Source organism: Gopherus flavomarginatus, chromosome 1, assembly GCF_025201925.1.
Source record: "Gopherus flavomarginatus isolate rGopFla2 chromosome 1, rGopFla2.mat.asm, whole genome shotgun sequence".
In the NCBI taxonomy this organism is placed as follows: Eukaryota; Metazoa; Chordata; order Testudines; family Testudinidae; genus Gopherus; species Gopherus flavomarginatus.
The window spans coordinates 326,842,742-326,861,552 of NC_066617.1; the positions used below are offsets into that span (position 1 = coordinate 326,842,742).

Genomic DNA, 18,811 nt, shown 5'->3' on the forward strand with positions numbered 1-18,811 from the left:
AGATGATCTCTTGAGGTCCCTTCCAACTCTAATAATCTATGATTCTATGATCTTATCCCTGTAACAAAGAACATTGAGCAACATGGTAACTGGTGTCAGAGACACAGAGGGAAGGGGAGTTGACTTCCTACAAGAATGCTGAAGAAGTGCTTTGCGTAGCTCAAAAGCCTGTTTCTTTCACCAACAGAGGCTGATCCAATAGAAGATATTACCTCATTCACCTTGCCACTACAAGAATGCAAGCTGGTTCTGTTCTTTTCCTGTAACTAGGGTGGCCACTCTCACATTCTCAGAATACAGGACATTCCAGTAGTTGTGGGAATGGAGTGGGCCTGCCCCTGTCCCTGTCAGCATGCGGGGTGCACAGGAGCCCACTGCCCTGCCCCCACCAGTGTGATATCGCATGCACCATGTGAGAGAGATCAGGCCGGAAGAGCTGCACAGTGTGCTCTTCAAAACGGCATCCCCTTGTCATCCCCCGGCATCCCCGGTTTTGTCTCTGTTCAGTTCAAAACCAGATGAGTGGCCTCCCTACCTGTAACTCAAGAAGGAAACATCTTACTTAGCTTGCAGAGAAGCACAAGATTAGAGGAGACTAAATATGCATGTAGGCTGTTTTGCAATCTCTCTCTCTAAAGTTTTGTTCCTACTGCTGAATAAAATATTTGGCTTTAAAGAAGTTGGTCCGTCTCATTGGTCACAGGTCTGTGAACTTTGCATGGTAATACATGGTTGAATACATGGGTATCCCAATCTAAAAGTGGAAAAACTGCAAAATTCCATCCCAAGTCAGGGAAGGACAAGAGCCCTCACACCTGGGGGAGCAGGAGACTCAGACAAGAATGGGAACAGAGGTGCAGCTAGACCTATAACCATGACAAGCATGTAGTCCCCCATGTCTGTATACTGTAAATTGAAGGATTAAGGCCTGTTTTAGTAGTAGCCAAAAGGAAGACGTTTCAATGCAGTACACTACATTTGTAATCGTGTGTCCTTTTCATTGCATTTTTCCAGCAAAAGAGGAAACACATTTTCATTAATTCTTGATAGTTTGTTGGGTAATACATAATATACACCTCTACCCCGTTATAACGCCACCCGATATAACACAAATTTGGTTATAACGTGGTAAAGCAGCACTCTGGGGGTGGGAGGGCTGTGCACTCCTGCAAATCAAATCAAGTTCGACAATGTGGTTTCACCTATAACACGGTAAGATTTTTTGGCTCCCGAGGACGGCATTATATCAAGGTAGAGGTATGTTCTTATTATCATCTTAACCTGAGTTAAGATATATGAGGGGTTCTAAATTAGCTATTACCAACCAAAAAAGATCTTGGAGTCACTGTGGATAATTCTCTGAAAACTTCTCTTCAACGTGCAGCAGCAGTCAAAAAGGCTAACAATATGACATGAATTATTAGGAAAGGGATAAAGAAATAATACAGAAAATATCATAATGCCACTTATGAATCTGTGGTGCACCCACAGCATCAACACTCTCTAGTTGTGGTTGCCCTGTCTCAAAAAAAGATATAGTGGAACTGGAAAAGGTTCAGGGAAGAGCAACAAAAATGACTAAAGGTATGGAACAGCTTCCATACAAGGAAAGACTAAAGATTAGAGCTGCTCAGCTCAGAGAAGAGACTAGGAGGAAGTAATAGAGGTCCATAAAATCCTGAATGGTGAGGAAAAAAAGTGACTAGAAAAGTGTTATTTACTGTTTCCCACAACATAAAAAGCTAGGGTCACCCAATAACATTATTAGGCAGCAGGCTTAATACAAACAAGAGGAAATACTTTCCCACAACTCACCTTGGAACTCATTGCCATGGGATGTGGTATTGACCAGAAGTATAAGTGGATTCAAAAAAAGAACGTATGCATAAAACTGGAACAATTCAGTGAAGGAACAGATCCATGACGACAGTTAACTAAGGGTAAATATAAAAAAATTGAACTATAGAAGAAATGCTACTTTATAGTATGTGATCTCAAAGACTACTGTAATACATATGCACAAGCTAGCAAAGCAAAGATTGCTTGTTGAAATTTCACTTTTGAGCGCTTAACAGACTTTTATGGAATTCTATTTAATTTCATATTAGTCAACTAATTTCTACAGTTTAAGAAGTGAGTTTACATGACAAAGAACAAAATGTGAGGAGTTTATTTTTTTTAGATGAAAAAAGATAAAAAGAGAGAATTCCCAGATGAGTGCTTGCTGCTGAACAACTCAATGCTACAAAGTGCTGGCCCCAATAAAGCAGAGGATGTAGGCATATATGATCATTAACCACATGATTAGTCCCTTAGTCCCATTTAAATACGACTGAAGTCACTGCTTCAAGTTAAGCATGTGCTTAAGTGTTTTGCTGGGTCGGAGCCAGAGTGTTCAGCACCCTGCAAGATGAGCCAATAACGGTTTCAAGGCAGTGTACACATACAAGTGGAAAGCTGTATAGACCACAGTAAGAAGAAAAAAGTGCCAAAAATACACTACTGCTGTCAGCAACTGTAGAAACATGGCATGAGCAGAACTAAAATGGAAATTAGGTCTGGTTCTGAGAGACAAATATTCCAGAGGAAATTTGGAATGGATTAGGCAAAGTTCAGCTCTTCATGCAAAGAATACTCTGTGTAATAGACTAGCTAAGCATGAAGTCTGGAAGATGCACCAAATTTAAATAAAGTTTGTTTCTGATTAATCTCAATCCGGATAACTTCTCCAATATCTTCCACTGTTCAGTCCAATTTGGAGAAAATCTTTTGTTCCTAACTTCCAGCTATCCAGGGCCAGTGAAGAGACATTCTGAAGGAATAGAACTCTCGATATACAGCTTGTGGTATATGTAGACAGACTAGTACAAGCAGCACTGAAACATCCCAAAAACATGGCCAAATGGAATCACAGGATGGTTCACTCATTCCAACCACTGTACCAACAGTTGTCGTCACATCAACAATTATCACTACTGCAGGGTATAGCTACACAGCAATAAAAAACCCACAGCACTGAGTCTCAGAGTTCAGGTCAACTGATTTGAGTTCGCAGGGCTCAGACTATGGAGCTAAAAATCACAATGTAGACATTTTGAGCTTGGGCTGGAGCCTGGGCTCTGAGACCCAACAGGATCTCTACATTGCAGGGTCTCTGCATTGCAATTTTATAGCCCCACAAACCCAAGTCAACTGACCTGGGCCAGCCACAGCCATGTCGCAGATCTTTTAGCACAATGCAGATGTACCCATAGAGATCTTCTCTAGTTCTGACTCAGATCAAGAACCATTCAAAAATGGAAATAAAACCAAGAAAATTATTGGGAACCATTGAGGACAGTTCAGTTCCAATGGGTTTGAAGGTATGAACAAATAAATAAAAAAAGCAAACAAACGGTATTTCCTGATCTTCCAGGCCGACTTGTGAGGATAAGCGGTAACCATAAGTCTGGATTGGTGGTAACAGTCTCAGAACCAGTTTACACAAAAATGTCACTGTGTTTTTCTTTAAACTTATAAAAGTGCCATCCCCTTAGCATCAGTGATTACAATAAATTATACCATACATATGTTATGAGCTATCAAAACAAATTACCAAAGGAACCAGAATAAATTCAAAGAGCTTTTCCAGGCTGAGATAAATAATAATTTATGCTAATTTAAAATATAATCTTTCTAAAAAGAAAGTATTTCAATACATTAATGTTGAGACAAAATGTAAAACTCCAAGGAATCCAAGTTCAGGATGACACTCCATCCTTAGCAAATGGTATTATGCATTTTGGAAGACAACAAAAGAGGTACAACAGCATTAAGTTAAGGACAGAGTGTTAATCTAATATTGAATATCCTGGCTCTTGTTATCATGCACCACAAATTTGTTATTTGTGTACTGTAGTTTGTAAGAGAAAACTGGATTTGCTATAAGAAATTTTCAAGTAGCTACCTAACTGCATTTAGGGTTATGACATTCAAGGAGGTTTGGGGTTGTCCAAACCTTCACATAGACTGCACCCACATAAATATTCAGCAAAATTGAATTTTTTCATTTTCAGTATTCTGTAAAATTTCTTAAATTTGTATTTAGATTTACTGTAACTTAAAATTGTAGTGCAGCATTCTAATAATTACTTGATTGGTGAAAGGAAAGACTTTACAGTTCCAAGTAAGTGTTTATCAAAGGCCATTTGAAGGTAATTTTTAGAATGTTAATGTAAAATTAAGAAGTTGGGTTAATTTTTAAAGCCAATCTATAGCTGTCTGATTACAGCTATTTAAAAACATTTAATGTTTTAAACTCCATTATTATAAGCACCTCAAATAGCCCCAAGCACACAAACCTATTATTTCCAAACACTGTCTGCCTACACAAAAAGCAAGGAAATTCATAGTTAAGGTTACCAAGTCCATCCTTAACTTACTTTGCTGTAACCAAGTATTGCAGTTCAAAAGTAGTATAGGATCACCCACTGTTCTGAGGACTCTGATAGGATCATATGATCAGCAATATCTAGGCACAATAAGATTTTTTTCAGATGGAATAAACTCTGAATTTCCTTGTCGAAGTCAGCTATTTAATAAATATTTCATAGAAACCTTTATGAATTCAATACTATTAAGACATCCCCTTTTGGAGAGGTAAGCTGCAAAGCTTTTATAAATAGTTGAGTATTTTAAGATTCCAAATTGCTAACTTTTAAACAAACTATCTGAAGAGCAATTTCTCCTTTACTCACTTACCAAGGCCCCATTCAGGGTGTTATATTTGTCTTCCAAGTCAGTGATAATGCAGGAAATGCTGGTTTTAGACAACTATTTTCAAGCTCTTTCAGGACAAGACAAAATAAAACCCTAAACTTGGGTTCTTGGCAAGTAAACACATGTTTTTCAAATAGCTGTGTTCAAACTGTAAGTGCATATGAACTTAAGGTCTACAAAAACCATTTAATATCCCAAATCAATGTACTTCAAACGGTCAAAAGCTCTGCAATTCACCTTACAAATGAACTATATGCTACACAAACCCCAATAATATGAACATATGTATTACAGAATATTAACAGTATTTAGAGAAAAAATCCATAGCTCTCTGCTTTTGTATTCTCTGCAGTCTGAAGTCAGAGGATAACTTTCTTCTGCATGAATTGGCATTAAAATGCAGCAGCTACAATGTATAATCAATTAGTAATATTTCAGAGGTTTCTATTTTGTATTCCAATTAACAGAAGTGCTAAATTAGTTGTAAAAGTGAATGATGAGTTAATTTGCATAAACCACTCTTTCTGTCGAAGACACCATTTTTGTGACTATGGGTTTAGAGCTGATTGTTCGTGGAAAAACAGGAACAAGCTAGGAACTTATAACAATTTCAAGTTTTGCTTTGTATTTGAAACATTACATTACCAGCCTGCACAAATGAGATTAATTATAGGTAGGCCAATTAAACAACACATAGCACTGTAGCCAGTTGGCCTTATAGTATACCTCTACATAATGATTCAGTCCTTTTTATTGTTGTGTGTACATTTTCATTCTCACCACTTTCGGCAAGTAGTGAAAAGTGCAAGATTATATGCAGCATTTAAAGAAAGTTGTTGGTACATGACAGCTGGCATTAAGGAATAGGACAATTCATATGCCAAACTATATCCAATATTAGGAAATAGACAATCTAACATTTTATTTCAAGGAACACTTATTTGGTGGGCCAATTATGGTAGTTTTCATTTCAATCCTTACCTGCAGGAACTATCCAAAAAAACCCACAACTTCTAGTACATGGTTAGAGCTACAGGAGAAAGCACAAGCATGCTGAAGTAGCGTGCTTGCAAGACAGTGCACCACTCATTTGGAGGAAATTAATGCTCATGTAGGTGGCTTGATATTAGGGAAAAGATGTGAAACTGGTCAGTGAAAGTAAATTTTGACTACTATCTGGGACAAGTTGGGTTGCCTTTCTAACAAACAGCTGCAGATCACATAGAATATATGGAGCTCTGGTGTAACCCTGGTTTACAGAAAAAATCTGTTTCCTAATTTTGTAGATGTTTACATTTTTTCAAACTAATGAATTCTGCAAGAATCACAGAAGTTCAGGACCCATCCTCCATTTGAAGATCTTATCACAGAGCCCTGAGGCTGTGAAGGTGCAAGAATGAACACCTGCAAGCCTCTCCTCTCAGCATCATAAAAACAATTTATTTTAAAGTTCAAGGGGCAGGTCCTTGACATCCATGTTTGAAGCATTCTTATAAACGCAGTCTGAAATATGTGCCTGGAATATTTCATATTAGCAGCAACAGGCTGGTCTGCAATAGCACATCTTAAAGATATCATCTAACTTCTTTATGTAATGAAATATAAAACAACAAAAGTGACACTAAAATAGCAATACCCATTTAAAACAATCTAATTTCTTGGGTTCTCTCTGTTCTACCCTCAATTGCTCTTTTGTCAGTTACAGATACGCCACCTTCTAGAGTTTGGGTGTTGCCTACCTTTCTCCTTTGAGATAAACTGAGGGCAGCAAAGTCATTAAATAAGGAAGAAGCTGGTGAAGTCAGTGGGTCTGTAAAAGAACGTCAGAAACATCATTACTACTATATTTTATCAGCATAAACTATTTAAAAAAATAAACTTCAAATAATTTTAAATGTAACTGGAAAAAAGGCAAATAAGGGTTTCTTAATCATCCAGAATTAAAGCTAATTTTAAAGTCATAACTGCTAAAAGCATAGCAGTTCATCAGATTGTGCACGGGTACATAATTAAAATAGCACTTTAGCAGAATTTTAAAAGTTACCCATTGCCAGTTTAAATAATTATGTGCTGTACTCCATACCACTTAATTCTACAAAGATTATGGATGTTATCTGTTTTGCCAACTTTTTATTTAGAAATTTAATCAGGACCCAGAGGCAGTCAAGATGAAGATTTTACAAGTAAATTATTATTTCTCCCTGTCCTTACACTTCACCTCCAGGTCATAAGTATCATAATCTGGAACTCAATCACTACAATCACCATTTAAAAAAGAAACTCCAGATTGAGCATAGATTAAAAATATGGATGTCTTCTAATTGCCTGGTGGATGACATCTGCTAACACACTAATGTTTAAAAATGTTTCTGTAAACACGAATCTCTTTGACCATGGTCAGTATGCCTTCAAAGTGCAGGTCTATTCTGAAATGTGCCTCAAAGAGAAATTTGCAGTTCCTTCTCAATAATTTCTTATCAAGTCTGTTAAATTTACATAGCCAGTCTAGCAAACCAAAAGTCAATCTGTTTTTTCCCCTCCTCATGTATTGCCACCAATAGTGGATATTTTACAGATAAAACTTAATCTCATTTACACCAGCAAAACTCCACTGTCTTGAACAATCAATTGTTTTCAATGGGAGCGTAGAAGTATAACTCAGGACAAAACATGTTCTGTAAAATAATTATTACTAGAAATGAAGTACAAGGAGGAAACAGCCACCTGACTTTCAAATCTCAGGTTGCATTTGCAGAATAAGTCCATGGTACCCTCACATCTTGAATGCTGCATACAGATATGGTCACCCCATCTCAAAAAAATATATACTGGAATTGGAAAAGTCTCAAAAAAGGGCAACAAAAATGATTAGGGGTATGGAACCACTTCCATATGAGGAGAGATTAAGAAAACTGGGACTTTTCAGCTTGGAAAAGAGACGACTAACAGGGGATTTTATAGACCTCAAAGATATTATGACTGGTGTGGAGAAAGTAAATAAGGTAGTGTTACATCTTCTCATAACACAAGAAGTAGGAGTCACCAAGTGGAATTAATAGGCAGCAGGTTTAAAACGAACAAAAGGAAATATTTCTTCACACAATGCAAAGTCAACCTGTGGAACTCCTTGCCAGAGGATGTTGTTAAGGCCAAGACTATAACAGAGTTCAAAAAAGAGCTAGATAAATTCATGGAGGGTAGGTCCTTCAGTGGCTATTAGCCAGGATGGGCAGGGATGGTGTCCCTAGCCTCTCTTTGCAGAAGCTGAGAACGAGCAACAGGGGATGGGTCACTTGACTCCTTGTTCTGTTCATTGCCCCTGGGGCACCTGGCATTGGCCACAGAAGACAGGATACTGGGTTAGATGAACCATTGGTCTGACCCAGTATGGTTGTTCTTATGACTAATCATTAAGATAAGTAAAATTAAAAAACCTGTAAACTGACAAGTGAATTTGCTATGGAATCTAACACAAACACAGAGCTCCACAACACCTCTTTTGTAATCCCTTTCAGAGGAGGGTCATGTTTAAATGCATGTTTCTGCAAATTGGAAGTGGGAGCCAATTCTTAAAGTTGTTAAATATTGAGATATGATTAAGAAGATGTGAAGAAATCTGAAGAAGTAACTAAAAAGACTATTGCGAGGTTCAGTATTCTCACTGGATTTAAACATTAAAATTGCTCAAGTTAAAAATATTTCCCTTAACTAACAGCATTTCAAACAACTTGGGATCTTCCAGACGTTGACATAACCAATAGTGATTTTTAAGCAGAAAATGCATTAGCAGCTTCATAACACAAAGATAGGCCTATAAAATATAGCCATTTTTTGTATGGATGGAAGTAATATGAAACAGGAAAGTGGGAAAAGGACAAGGTATTACTTAAAACATGCTGTGTAGAAATTTTAAATTCCAAGCTCCAAGTTATTGGGCATATGTCACAGAACTCAAGATCCAAAATTTATTAGATTTCTGTTAGTGCCACGTTCCTGTCCTCTGTTACCAGGAATTTTATATCAAATAGCCTGTTCTACTTTGGCTGCAGGGAAAAAAGTGAAAAACATGAGGTGATAAACTTACTTCAGTTTGTAAATAAAACAGACAAAAATGTGTGAATGTGTATGCACATATCTAAAATTTAAAAATTAAAAAAATTACATATGTAATTCCATTTCACTTTTTCCAACAATTCTTTTTAGTAAGAAGCATTAAAAAAGGATTATTGTATTGATGCTATATAAACAGTTCCTAAAGCTAACTATCAGGGCTTTATAGTAGACATCCAAATAAGTATTTTGCTTGATATAACTGAGCAGTAAGACAAATTTATAAGTTTTTCCCTTTAAAATGAAAGGCAAGCTGAGAGTTAGAAAGTTCACTAGTACTTTGGTTTGAAATATATAGTAATAAAAAAAATTGCACAACAAAAAGTCCTATCACCTCAAAATCAGACTAAAGGGAGGACTAACTCCCTTGAAACTATTTTTTTCCATAGGGATAGCTTTTGAACATACCTTTAAACATATTTCTTTAAAAGTTCTTACCATGGCCTGCATATTGCTTGGCACTGTCATTGAGAAGGCTAGGGGAACTGCTGCTATTTGTCATCCTCTGCAAAAAGTGAAAAACAAAATTGCATGAATAAAATGAAGCTATTAAGGCTGAAGACATTGAGCTAATATTAAAGACTTTATTAATACTAATTAGAAGATTAACATCCTGATGGCAAATGTCTCAGGGTAAGAAGAAGATATGTGCTTATTTCCAATCTAATAAATTGCTCTACACAGATTCTGATTGGTAGTGAACAAAAAACGTTGAGCAAATGAGAGAACAATTCTAATGAAAACCACACAGCACAAAACAATTGTATATTATAAACAGCATTATCTACATCAACTACTTAAGTTTAGGAAGCCCTATTGCACCTAAGGTTCTCCTCCTTTCTCCTATAGTTTTTCAAAATGTTAGAGAAGGCTGTAGCTTTTATTACTTGAAGATTCCTTAATGCTTCACTCCTAGGACAACTCCTCCTTTCACATTCTATGCCAGTATCACCATACGAGACTCTTCCCTTGTGGAGAACTGTCAAATTAGCATAGCATTTGGTGGCATCTTTTGAATGATGGAACCCAGAGAATTACCAAGCATAGTGAGGCTTTCAGGAAAACTATACAATTCCTGTAGCTGTGCAACATGTTGAAAGGCCAGCAATGGTTCTCTTCAACTCTTTCAGCTATTATCAGGCTGAACCCCACTGGTGTGCAGTAAGGGCAGGAATCTTGCTAAGCAAGAACTTCACCCAAACTCAGCTCTCTGGCCACATAGATCAATATTTTCAGAGTAGGGCCTAAAACGAAGGGAAGACAAATGGCATTTTGAGAGCTGCCTCCTTCCTGTACTGTTGTTAGAAATACATCTGCAATGTGAAAAGATTCTCACCACTTTCCATAAAACAACTGAAATTAGAAGTCCCTGCAGAACTTTAATACTCACTTCACCAAAAACATACAAATGCTTGAGTTATATTAAAGAAGAATGGAAGCAGGTTTTGTAAAATAAGTACAGTAGGACCTCAGAGTTACAAACACCTCAGGAATGGTAACTGAGTTGTTGGTAACTTTGAAATGTTCGTAACTGAACAAAATGTTATGGTTGTTTTTTCAAAAGTTTAAAACTGAACATTGATTTAATACAGCTCTGACATTTTACTATGAGGAAAAATGCTGCTTTCCCTTTTTTAGTAGTTTATGTTTAACACGATACTATACAGTATTTGTTTGGTTGTTTCGGGGGCGGGGGGGAGGGGTACTCTGGCTGCTGCCTGATTGCGTGTGGCTGACTGGTCAGTTCGTAACTCTGGTGCTCGTAACTCTGAAGTTCTACTGTAAGACAAAGTTTTTACAACTAACTTATGCGTATGATGCCATAAAAAGAAAGGACAAAACAAACACTAAATTATAGAGTACTTAGTAAAACCATTTAGGCACATTACCAGATAGCAACTTAAGATGTGACCCTCTCAATGAGCTCAGTCAGTTGCCATGCTAATCTCACTCAATTCCACCTACTGCATTCTGTTGGGATGCTACAGCATCAAACATTCTGTTGTCATGGGATCTATTATGTTACTACCCCTTCCTCCACTCCATCCCTATGAATCTCCACACACATATTCTCATAGCCTCTGTCAAGCTGTCTGGCAGTGGTTCAAGAGTAGAAGTACCCATCTCAGGGAAGAGGAACAAACCTCAAATTGGTTGTGACTTCTATACTTAGATTTCACCAACCAAATATCAAGTGTAAACTCCTCAGGCACTATAACAGTGTTAACATGGAATCACATCCAGTCCCCTCTCTGGTCTTGCCACACAGATAAGCCTGCTTTTGTCATAGACTGTCCCTTACATCATGAAACACAGCAATATTCAGGTTATTCCCCATCCCAACAGACCAGTCACTCTGATCAGGTCAACTGCACTTTAGATCTCGCACCAAAAACAAGGCTTGTAGCCAATGCTATAATCAACTATCTAAAGATTTATTAAATAGAAAGAGAAAGCACAAGAATCATTTACAAGGTTAAAGCAAATATACACAAACAAGTTACAGTCTTATGTTTCAAAGGGTAATAGAAGCTTCTATAATAAGCAAGCTCTAGCTGTCCTTTAGGGCAAACCCAGGCTAAGCAGCTGGAGATCCCTTGTTTATGCCTAGAAACCTGGCCCCCATAGTCCAAGCAGCAAATGAGATACAGTTCTTCCTTGTTAGGGGCTTTTATTCCCTTCCCCTCCTTCTCCTTTGAAGCTGCAGATTCAGCTGATGGGAGGAATTCACTTGCAAGACTCATCTTTACTGGGGAGTGGAGGGAGGAGAGAGAAGAGTAAACAACAGTCTTTTATCCTCTTTAATGTTCTACTCTAGTCCATCTGGTGTCAATGGACTTTCTTTGTCAGACAGGACATAACACCTTCTGCTGGAGACCAGCATTTTGCACTAGTTAAAGTCACTGTGTAAAATCACCAGACAGGATAGAGAAAGAAGCTTAAGATACACCTATTTAAATATTACTCTACAATATGGGATACAGATGTTATAAGTGAGGCTACATCTACAGTTGCAGATGTAGAGCACCGGGAATTAAACCAGTCCTCAAACAGCAGCAGGGAAAGCGCTGCTGTGTTCTCACACTGCACTCCTTGTGACTGTGGAGCATGCCCACATTAGCAGCTCTTGGAATGCCACAGAAAGCAGTGCATTGTAGTAGCTATCCCAGTGTGCAAGTGGCTGCAGTATGCTTTGAAAAAGGTTTGCAATGCCTAATGGGGCAAGCACAGCATCACATGATGCAGGTTTCCCAATCCCATTGTTCCATGGGCATCCTACTAGATTGCCAGCTACTTTTCAAATGAGGGGCTGGGGAGTGTGTTGTGTGCATGTGGGGGAAGACACTATTTTGGGGGTCACAGACTGTCAGCATGCTATCTTGTAAGTTCAGACAGCAGCAAGGGGAACCTGACACCAGCTGCGATCCCCCCACCACACTCGCGCACAAATGCCTGCCTCTGCAGCAGGAACATTCCACAGTAATGGTTTGCCTTGTGTCCTGAAGGAGATAAGCATGTGTGCCCTCAGAAAGGAGCTTTGAAAGGGGTTTCCTCATGCCTGGAGCCAAGTTCAAAACAATGACCATAGTGTCCACTTGACTTCAGGGGATTATGGGACATTTCTGGAGGCCAATCACAATGCAGTAATGCAAGACGTCATCTACACTGACACCTGAGCGTTCCAGCCTGGGCGCAGGAAGCTCTGTGCTTCTCGTGGAGGTGGATTACCAGGAGCGCTCCAGCTGCAGAGTCCAGACACTCTAAGTGCTTTGCCAGTGTGGACACGTCAGGAGTTATGGAGCTCAGTGCTGATTTAAAGCACTCTAACTTGCAAGTGTAGACAAGGCCTAATGCATGCAGCAACTCACAAGCATTCAAACACAGTATAACCTCTGAACACATTCTTATAATTCTAAGACCTTTTATTAATATTGCCTAATACTAATACACAGGTGAACCAGGCTGATTTCAGTTAGGTATTTGCCAGAATTCAATTGAGGCATGGAGACCTTGGCATGAGCTGGCATCTGGCCTACCAGTGTCACCACCTCTTCCAAGACCTTTGATTAAACAAGCTGCTGGTAATGATTTTGATTCTGTGGGTATATCATATTGCTGAAGCGCTGAAGTCCAACTCACAATAAAGGGTTATTAGTCAGTGACAGCCAACTGCTTACCATAGACTAATGTCCGTAATGAATTAATAAAATGTATTTATCACCACAATATCAGGCAAACTTTGCAGGCTTTGGACTAAGAGTTAACTTATTTCCCAAATACAGAAAATGCAACATGACACCTGTCCTACCTCCACCTCAAAAGCAACAACATTACAAGGACACAGATAGAGAAAATCTGACCAGTAATGTAACAGTTCAGACATTCTTACTTAACCACTTTTCAGCTTCACTCAAAATTGCTTTTAGCAAGTTGAGAAATACCACCTTTTCCTGTATTAGATGATCCTTCTAATTCTGTCTTAGCTAGTGTATATAATTCTAGTGTCTAAAGCACAATTCCTTCTACCATAAATTACTTTAGGTGTAGAAATGGGATTTATAATATCTAATAATACAGAATGCAAAAGCCAAATGCTGTAGAAAGAGCCAGATTTTTGTTTGATAGTGTATGCAATGTGGTACCTGGTACCACGCCTTGGCTTGGTCAATCCTTTTCTGCCACCTAATTCAACTGGTTAGTTTCAGCATCTTAGTTCTTGGAATTGGCTATGAACTGAACACAACAGCCATACTAGTCTTCTGGTAAGTAACAAAACAATATTGACTTCCTTCTTGAAGTGCACAACAGATGAGCCCCACTGATGGCTGAATTTCTGGATCAATCACCACTCTGGCATCTCCTTTAGATTCATCTCTCCTAATGGAATTGGGCCAGCGGTATGCCTCAAGGCTGATTGATTAAGCATCCACCTATGTAAGCCATATGAGGTGCACCCTGGCTTTGCTGAAACTCATTAATAGAATGCAAGATATCATCTGTACCCTCTGTGTGAACAAGCAGACAAAGGGATCAGGAAAAAAGCCAGAACAAGTTACATGACACAGATGTCAAGAATCCCATCATACTAAAGGAAATTTAAAAAAAAAATCTTGTCTGAAACTACTAGAGAGAGCAGAAATTTGGGGGAAAAAGGCAAATTGGTACTGATCTCCAAATGAGTAAAGAAACATGATCTTGGCAATGACGATCCCATCAATCTCTATTTCTTTCAGTCTGGCGATAAGTTCTGCTGTTAGACACAAGGCAAGAGTTCCCCCCACCACTTTTTAAGTAATGTCCAAGTTCCAGTTTAACCAGTTATGCTTCCCCTTGCCTTCCTACTTATCCAAACATAAGCTCTGTGTAAAAGAGGTTCTCAAGCTAGTATCTGAAACAGTCTAAGGTCCTTAGAAAGTCCATTTTACTTTTTCATTTTATATCAATTAATTTGGTCAATCTGTGCTAGAAGATAGCCATTTAGTTATGTGCATCTAGTTGCATTTCCGAGAATTACTCTCTTAAAAGGCCTCAAACATCAAGGTCATAATAAAGTCATATTCAGTCAAATCTACATCCATAGCACTTGCTGGGGTGGATAAAAGTTTAATTTAAAAAAACCCGCAAGTTTTAAGATTTTTTTTTTAATTTACATTTTAAAATTTCGACTGCTTAGCTCAAGATCCATTACTTACTAAGTCTGTCATGGAAATAAATTGATCCTCCTCCCACAAAAGAGTCAGTTCAAGATGTTGATGCATTATGCAATTCATAGCTTTGAAAGTGTCAGAGTAGGATTCACTGTGCAGTGTTGTTGTACCCAAGCTGGTCCCAGGATATTAGAGAGACAAGGTGGGTGAGGTAATATCTTTTATTGGACCAACTTCTGTTGGTGAGACACAAAAGCTTTCGAGCTTACACAGAGTTCTTCTTCAGGTCTGGGAAAGGGACCAGAGGCTATGTCTAAGCTACAGGGGCACTGATGCAGCTATGCCATTGTAATACTTCTGGTGAATACACTCTAAGATGACAGGAGAGAGCTCTCCGACTGGCTTAACTCCTACCTCTGCGAGAGGTGATAGCTATGTCGGCAGAAGCTCTCCCACCGACAGAGCTCTGTCTACCCTGGCGCTTAGGTCATTATAACTTATGTCGCTTGGGGAGTATGGATTATTCACAAACCTGAACACCACAAATTATACCAAAGTAATTTGTAGCATAGACATAGCCAGAGTATCACAACTAAATACAAGGTGGAACTGATTATTTAACATAATTTGTTAACACATATTTCGAGGGACCATTCAAGGTAAAGTGATCTGTTAGCATCTATCTAGTTATAGAGTGGAACAGAAGGGAAGGGAGCAGCTAAGATGGCTGTTAGTGGATTACAAACATAGTGCATGCACCAGAGCCTATTTTATTACATGGAATCAAATATTTTGCCTGCAGGGCCGATGTAACCATTTAGGCGGACTAGGCGGTTGCCTAGGATGCCGAGATTTGATGGTGCCAAAAAGCGCCCCCAAATTTTTTTTAAATGGTTGAGCAGCCGCTGCTGCTGGGACAGAGAGGGAGTCTGAGCTGCCGGCGGCAGCCGGCAGCCCAGGGGCGGGGTCCCCCGGGTCAGGGCGCCACGGTGGCAGCCCAGGGGCGGCGGTCCCCCGGGTCAGGGCGCCGTGGTGGCAGCCAGCAGTCCAGGGTGTCCGGAGGGGGTGGCAGGCAGCTCCCGTGGAGCTGCCGCAGTCATGCCTGCGGACAGTCGGCTGCTCACGCGGCTCCGGTGGACCTCCCGCTGACACCACTGCGGCAGCTCCACCGGAGCCGCGGGACCAGTGCATGGAGCGGCAAAATTGCCGTCCACTTAGGGCGCTCAAAACCCTAGCGCCGGTCCTGTTTGCCTGCTTAATACTAAGTTTCAATATATTCAGTTTGTGACATTTGGAAGAACTGACCAGGCCTTTGTAATTCAAAAGGCCTAAAAAATTTGCTTCAACAGGTTATATTCATCTACTGTCTGTTTTTTGTTCACTAGTGTAACAGGAAGATTAGCTTTCCTACTTTCTTGAGTCACAAGTCAATAACTGTTTCATATTCTCTTTCATACAAACTATATTCCAAAACACTTTTACAGAATTATTACTGAACTACAGTCTGGATTAGGCTGCTAAAGTACTGGGTAGTTGCCCAGTGACCCATTTTCTAGGACTGGCTAGAATGTCACTCTGTTCTCAGTCCCAGCAGAAAGGAGAGAGCATAGATGAGTATTCAGATATGGTAGAGTTGAGGAAGAGACAAACAAAGGGCAAAAAGCAGATTTGCAGACAAAAACCCAAGGTAAACAAGATAGGAGGTAAAACAAGGATGACAATGGAGCAAAATTAATTTCTCAAATTTAATGCTGCCCTCTATTACTGAAGGAGTGGCTACTTTTTACAAATCAAATTTACTACTTAATAAAAGTGCATCTAAGTGGCAGGGTAGTAACTTCTATTATTTCAGTCAGGGAACAGTATATCTGAGCAAAACAGTACTTATCTTATTTCCAGCCCTAAAAATGGTTGTGGAAAGAAAGACTGAAGTATCAATGCCCATGAAACTAAAGGTAAGAGTTGCTTGTATTTACTAAAGCATAAAAATGACAAATCAGAATTTCACTGCCTGAAAAAAACTATGCTTTGTTGCTCACACCTATCAATAAGCCTTGTCTTTTTACAAGTGATTTAAGTCCATGGATTTAGCAGCCTTGGTTTAAACACTCTGGACAACTGATCATCTGAGACCAATGCCAATTCAAGAGATCTGTACTACAGCCACATGCACTATTTCTTGGACTTAGTATTGTGCATGGACATGCACATGGTCTTTATTAAAGACTAAACTGTTTCTGGATTAAGAGTTGGGCTACTTGGTCACTCCCTTTGGTTCCTTTTATCAGAAAACTCACTTATAGAAAACTTACCCTAACACACACATGCTGAGACTCTACAAACAGGGGAACATAAGAGAAAATATTGAATAACTGAACAATTCTCGTCAAACTAGATTTAGGCAGTTAGCCTGGAAGAGGTTTGGATTTGCAGCACTGTATACACATACAACAGTTTCAGACTCCTATACATTTCATGATCCTCACCACAAAGAAGCTCATGCAGAAAGACAACTCTGTCAACACCAAAGTCAAATAAACAAAATCCCTGCCCCAATGCCACATGGAGGTCACTCAGTTCCACACATATCCCTAATCCCTTGCTGGCTATTTCAATACTCAATATTCCGTTGCTATGGTCCTGATGTGTCATAAAGAACTAGTTCAAAGTCAGACCAAAAACTGATGGCTGTTCTTTTTGCTTAAGTGATATGAGTAAGTTGCCTCTGTTCAAATCTAAAAGAAAAACTGTTGTCAGAGCAAGATCCATCATCACATGCAACATCCAGGGTCTTGTCTACACTGAGCTTTTTCTAAAAAATTCCTTATGTTGATGTTATACTGCTGATGAGAGCAGTAGCATAGTCCAACCAATGGTGTTCTTACTATCTTCCAACTTGCTCTGAGCACTCCCTCCAATGGAAGCTATTGGGCTCTCATTTTTGAATGGCAGACACTCATTTGGAAAAGTACAGATTTAATTTATTTTTAAATCTTCAACGTTAATCTAAGACTTATACACTGAAGAAAGTTTTTCAGAATAGTCACTGTGGTTATCTGAATATATAGCAATTAAATTACAAAAGCGGAATGTAAGTACCATTCAGAAAATCAGTATACTTTTACTGTTTCTTCGCTGTCAAGGAACAGCACAGCTCTGCCCCTACTTACATCTCATCTAAAGGGAAGGCAGTATGAAAGAAGGCACAGAGAGTCAGGTGCTGATGAAAGGGCAAGCAGCCAATCTGTAGAAGTGGAAGAATGAGGAAAAGCTGGCAACAGCAGCCACAGCACACTCTTGCAGCCTCTGGATACTAGTGAGGTCTTTAGACTCCCATTCCTCAGATTTTCACTGTGACATTCTTTCCCTTCTACTATCTGGCTGTTTATCCCAATCCTCTCCTCCCTTTTCCCTCACAGGATCTTTCTACTAGCCTCACCCTCATTGCTTTCTTTGGTATTTACCATTCTACCCTCCCTTCTTCTCTAGCCTTAATTTATTTTTTATCTATTTATCTAGATTTAAATTAATAAAGATGCCTATCCAAGGCTCTCTTTGCCCTAACATACAACATATACACAATTAAATTAAATCTCAGCAGTATTAAAATCAGTTCTGCAAGCACTCAGCCAATTACCCCTTCATCCCAGAAGCATACCCCTCCTGTACTCTGGCTTCATTTATCCTTATTAACCAGTTCTCTCCTGCGTTCCTTCTTCATGCCCACAATACATTTTTAAATATTATACACATACTACATTAAAACATGAAAATTGCAAAAGTCAAGCCCTCAAAAGTTAGGAAGTGACAGAAAAAACAGTTACATACCTGTTTGGTAATTCTTGTTCTTTGAGATGTGTTGCACATGTCCATTTCATTTTAGGTGTGTGCGCACGCCAGTGCACCAAAGCAGGAAAACTTTTCCCACATCAGTACCCATCCGGGCAGCACATACACCCTCTGCACGGACATGCTGCCGGCTTAGAGTGCAAAGGAGCAGAGTAGCACTGATGCCCCTCATTTCCTTCACACCAGAAGCCAGTATTTGCTGGGACTCCAATGTAGAGGGGAAGGAGAGGGAGTCGTGAAATGGACATGTTCTTCTAGACATTGCACATTTACCAGTTATGTAACCATATTTTCTTTGAATTCTTGAACATGTCCATTCCATTTTAGATGGCTCACAAGCAGTTCCACATGACAGAAGAGTGTCGGAGTCTACCTAAACAAGGCCTGCAACACCATTCTCCCAAATCTAATGGCATTTCTTGAGGCATTGGAGACAGTATAATGAG

The 18,811-nt window shown here is 39.2% G+C and overlaps 1 protein-coding gene across 6 annotated transcripts in view; it reads right to left on the reverse strand.

Moving 5' to 3' along the window:
• PAN3 (poly(A) specific ribonuclease subunit PAN3) overlaps window positions 1–18,811 on the reverse strand; it is a 123,942-nt gene that overhangs the window by 82,405 nt on the left and 22,726 nt on the right. For 5 of the 6 annotated variants that reach the window (XM_050937180.1, XM_050937181.1, XM_050937182.1 and 2 more), the window contains exons 3-4: window positions 9,307–9,373; window positions 6,498–6,568 (exon numbers count right to left, since the gene is read on the reverse strand). In XM_050937180.1, the coding sequence (XP_050793137.1) occupies window positions 6,498–6,568; window positions 9,307–9,373 (138 nt within the window). Of the gene's footprint in view, window positions 1–6,497; window positions 6,569–9,276; window positions 9,374–18,811 lie in introns of those variants that run through there. The other variant, XM_050937183.1, reaches the window with a different exon arrangement.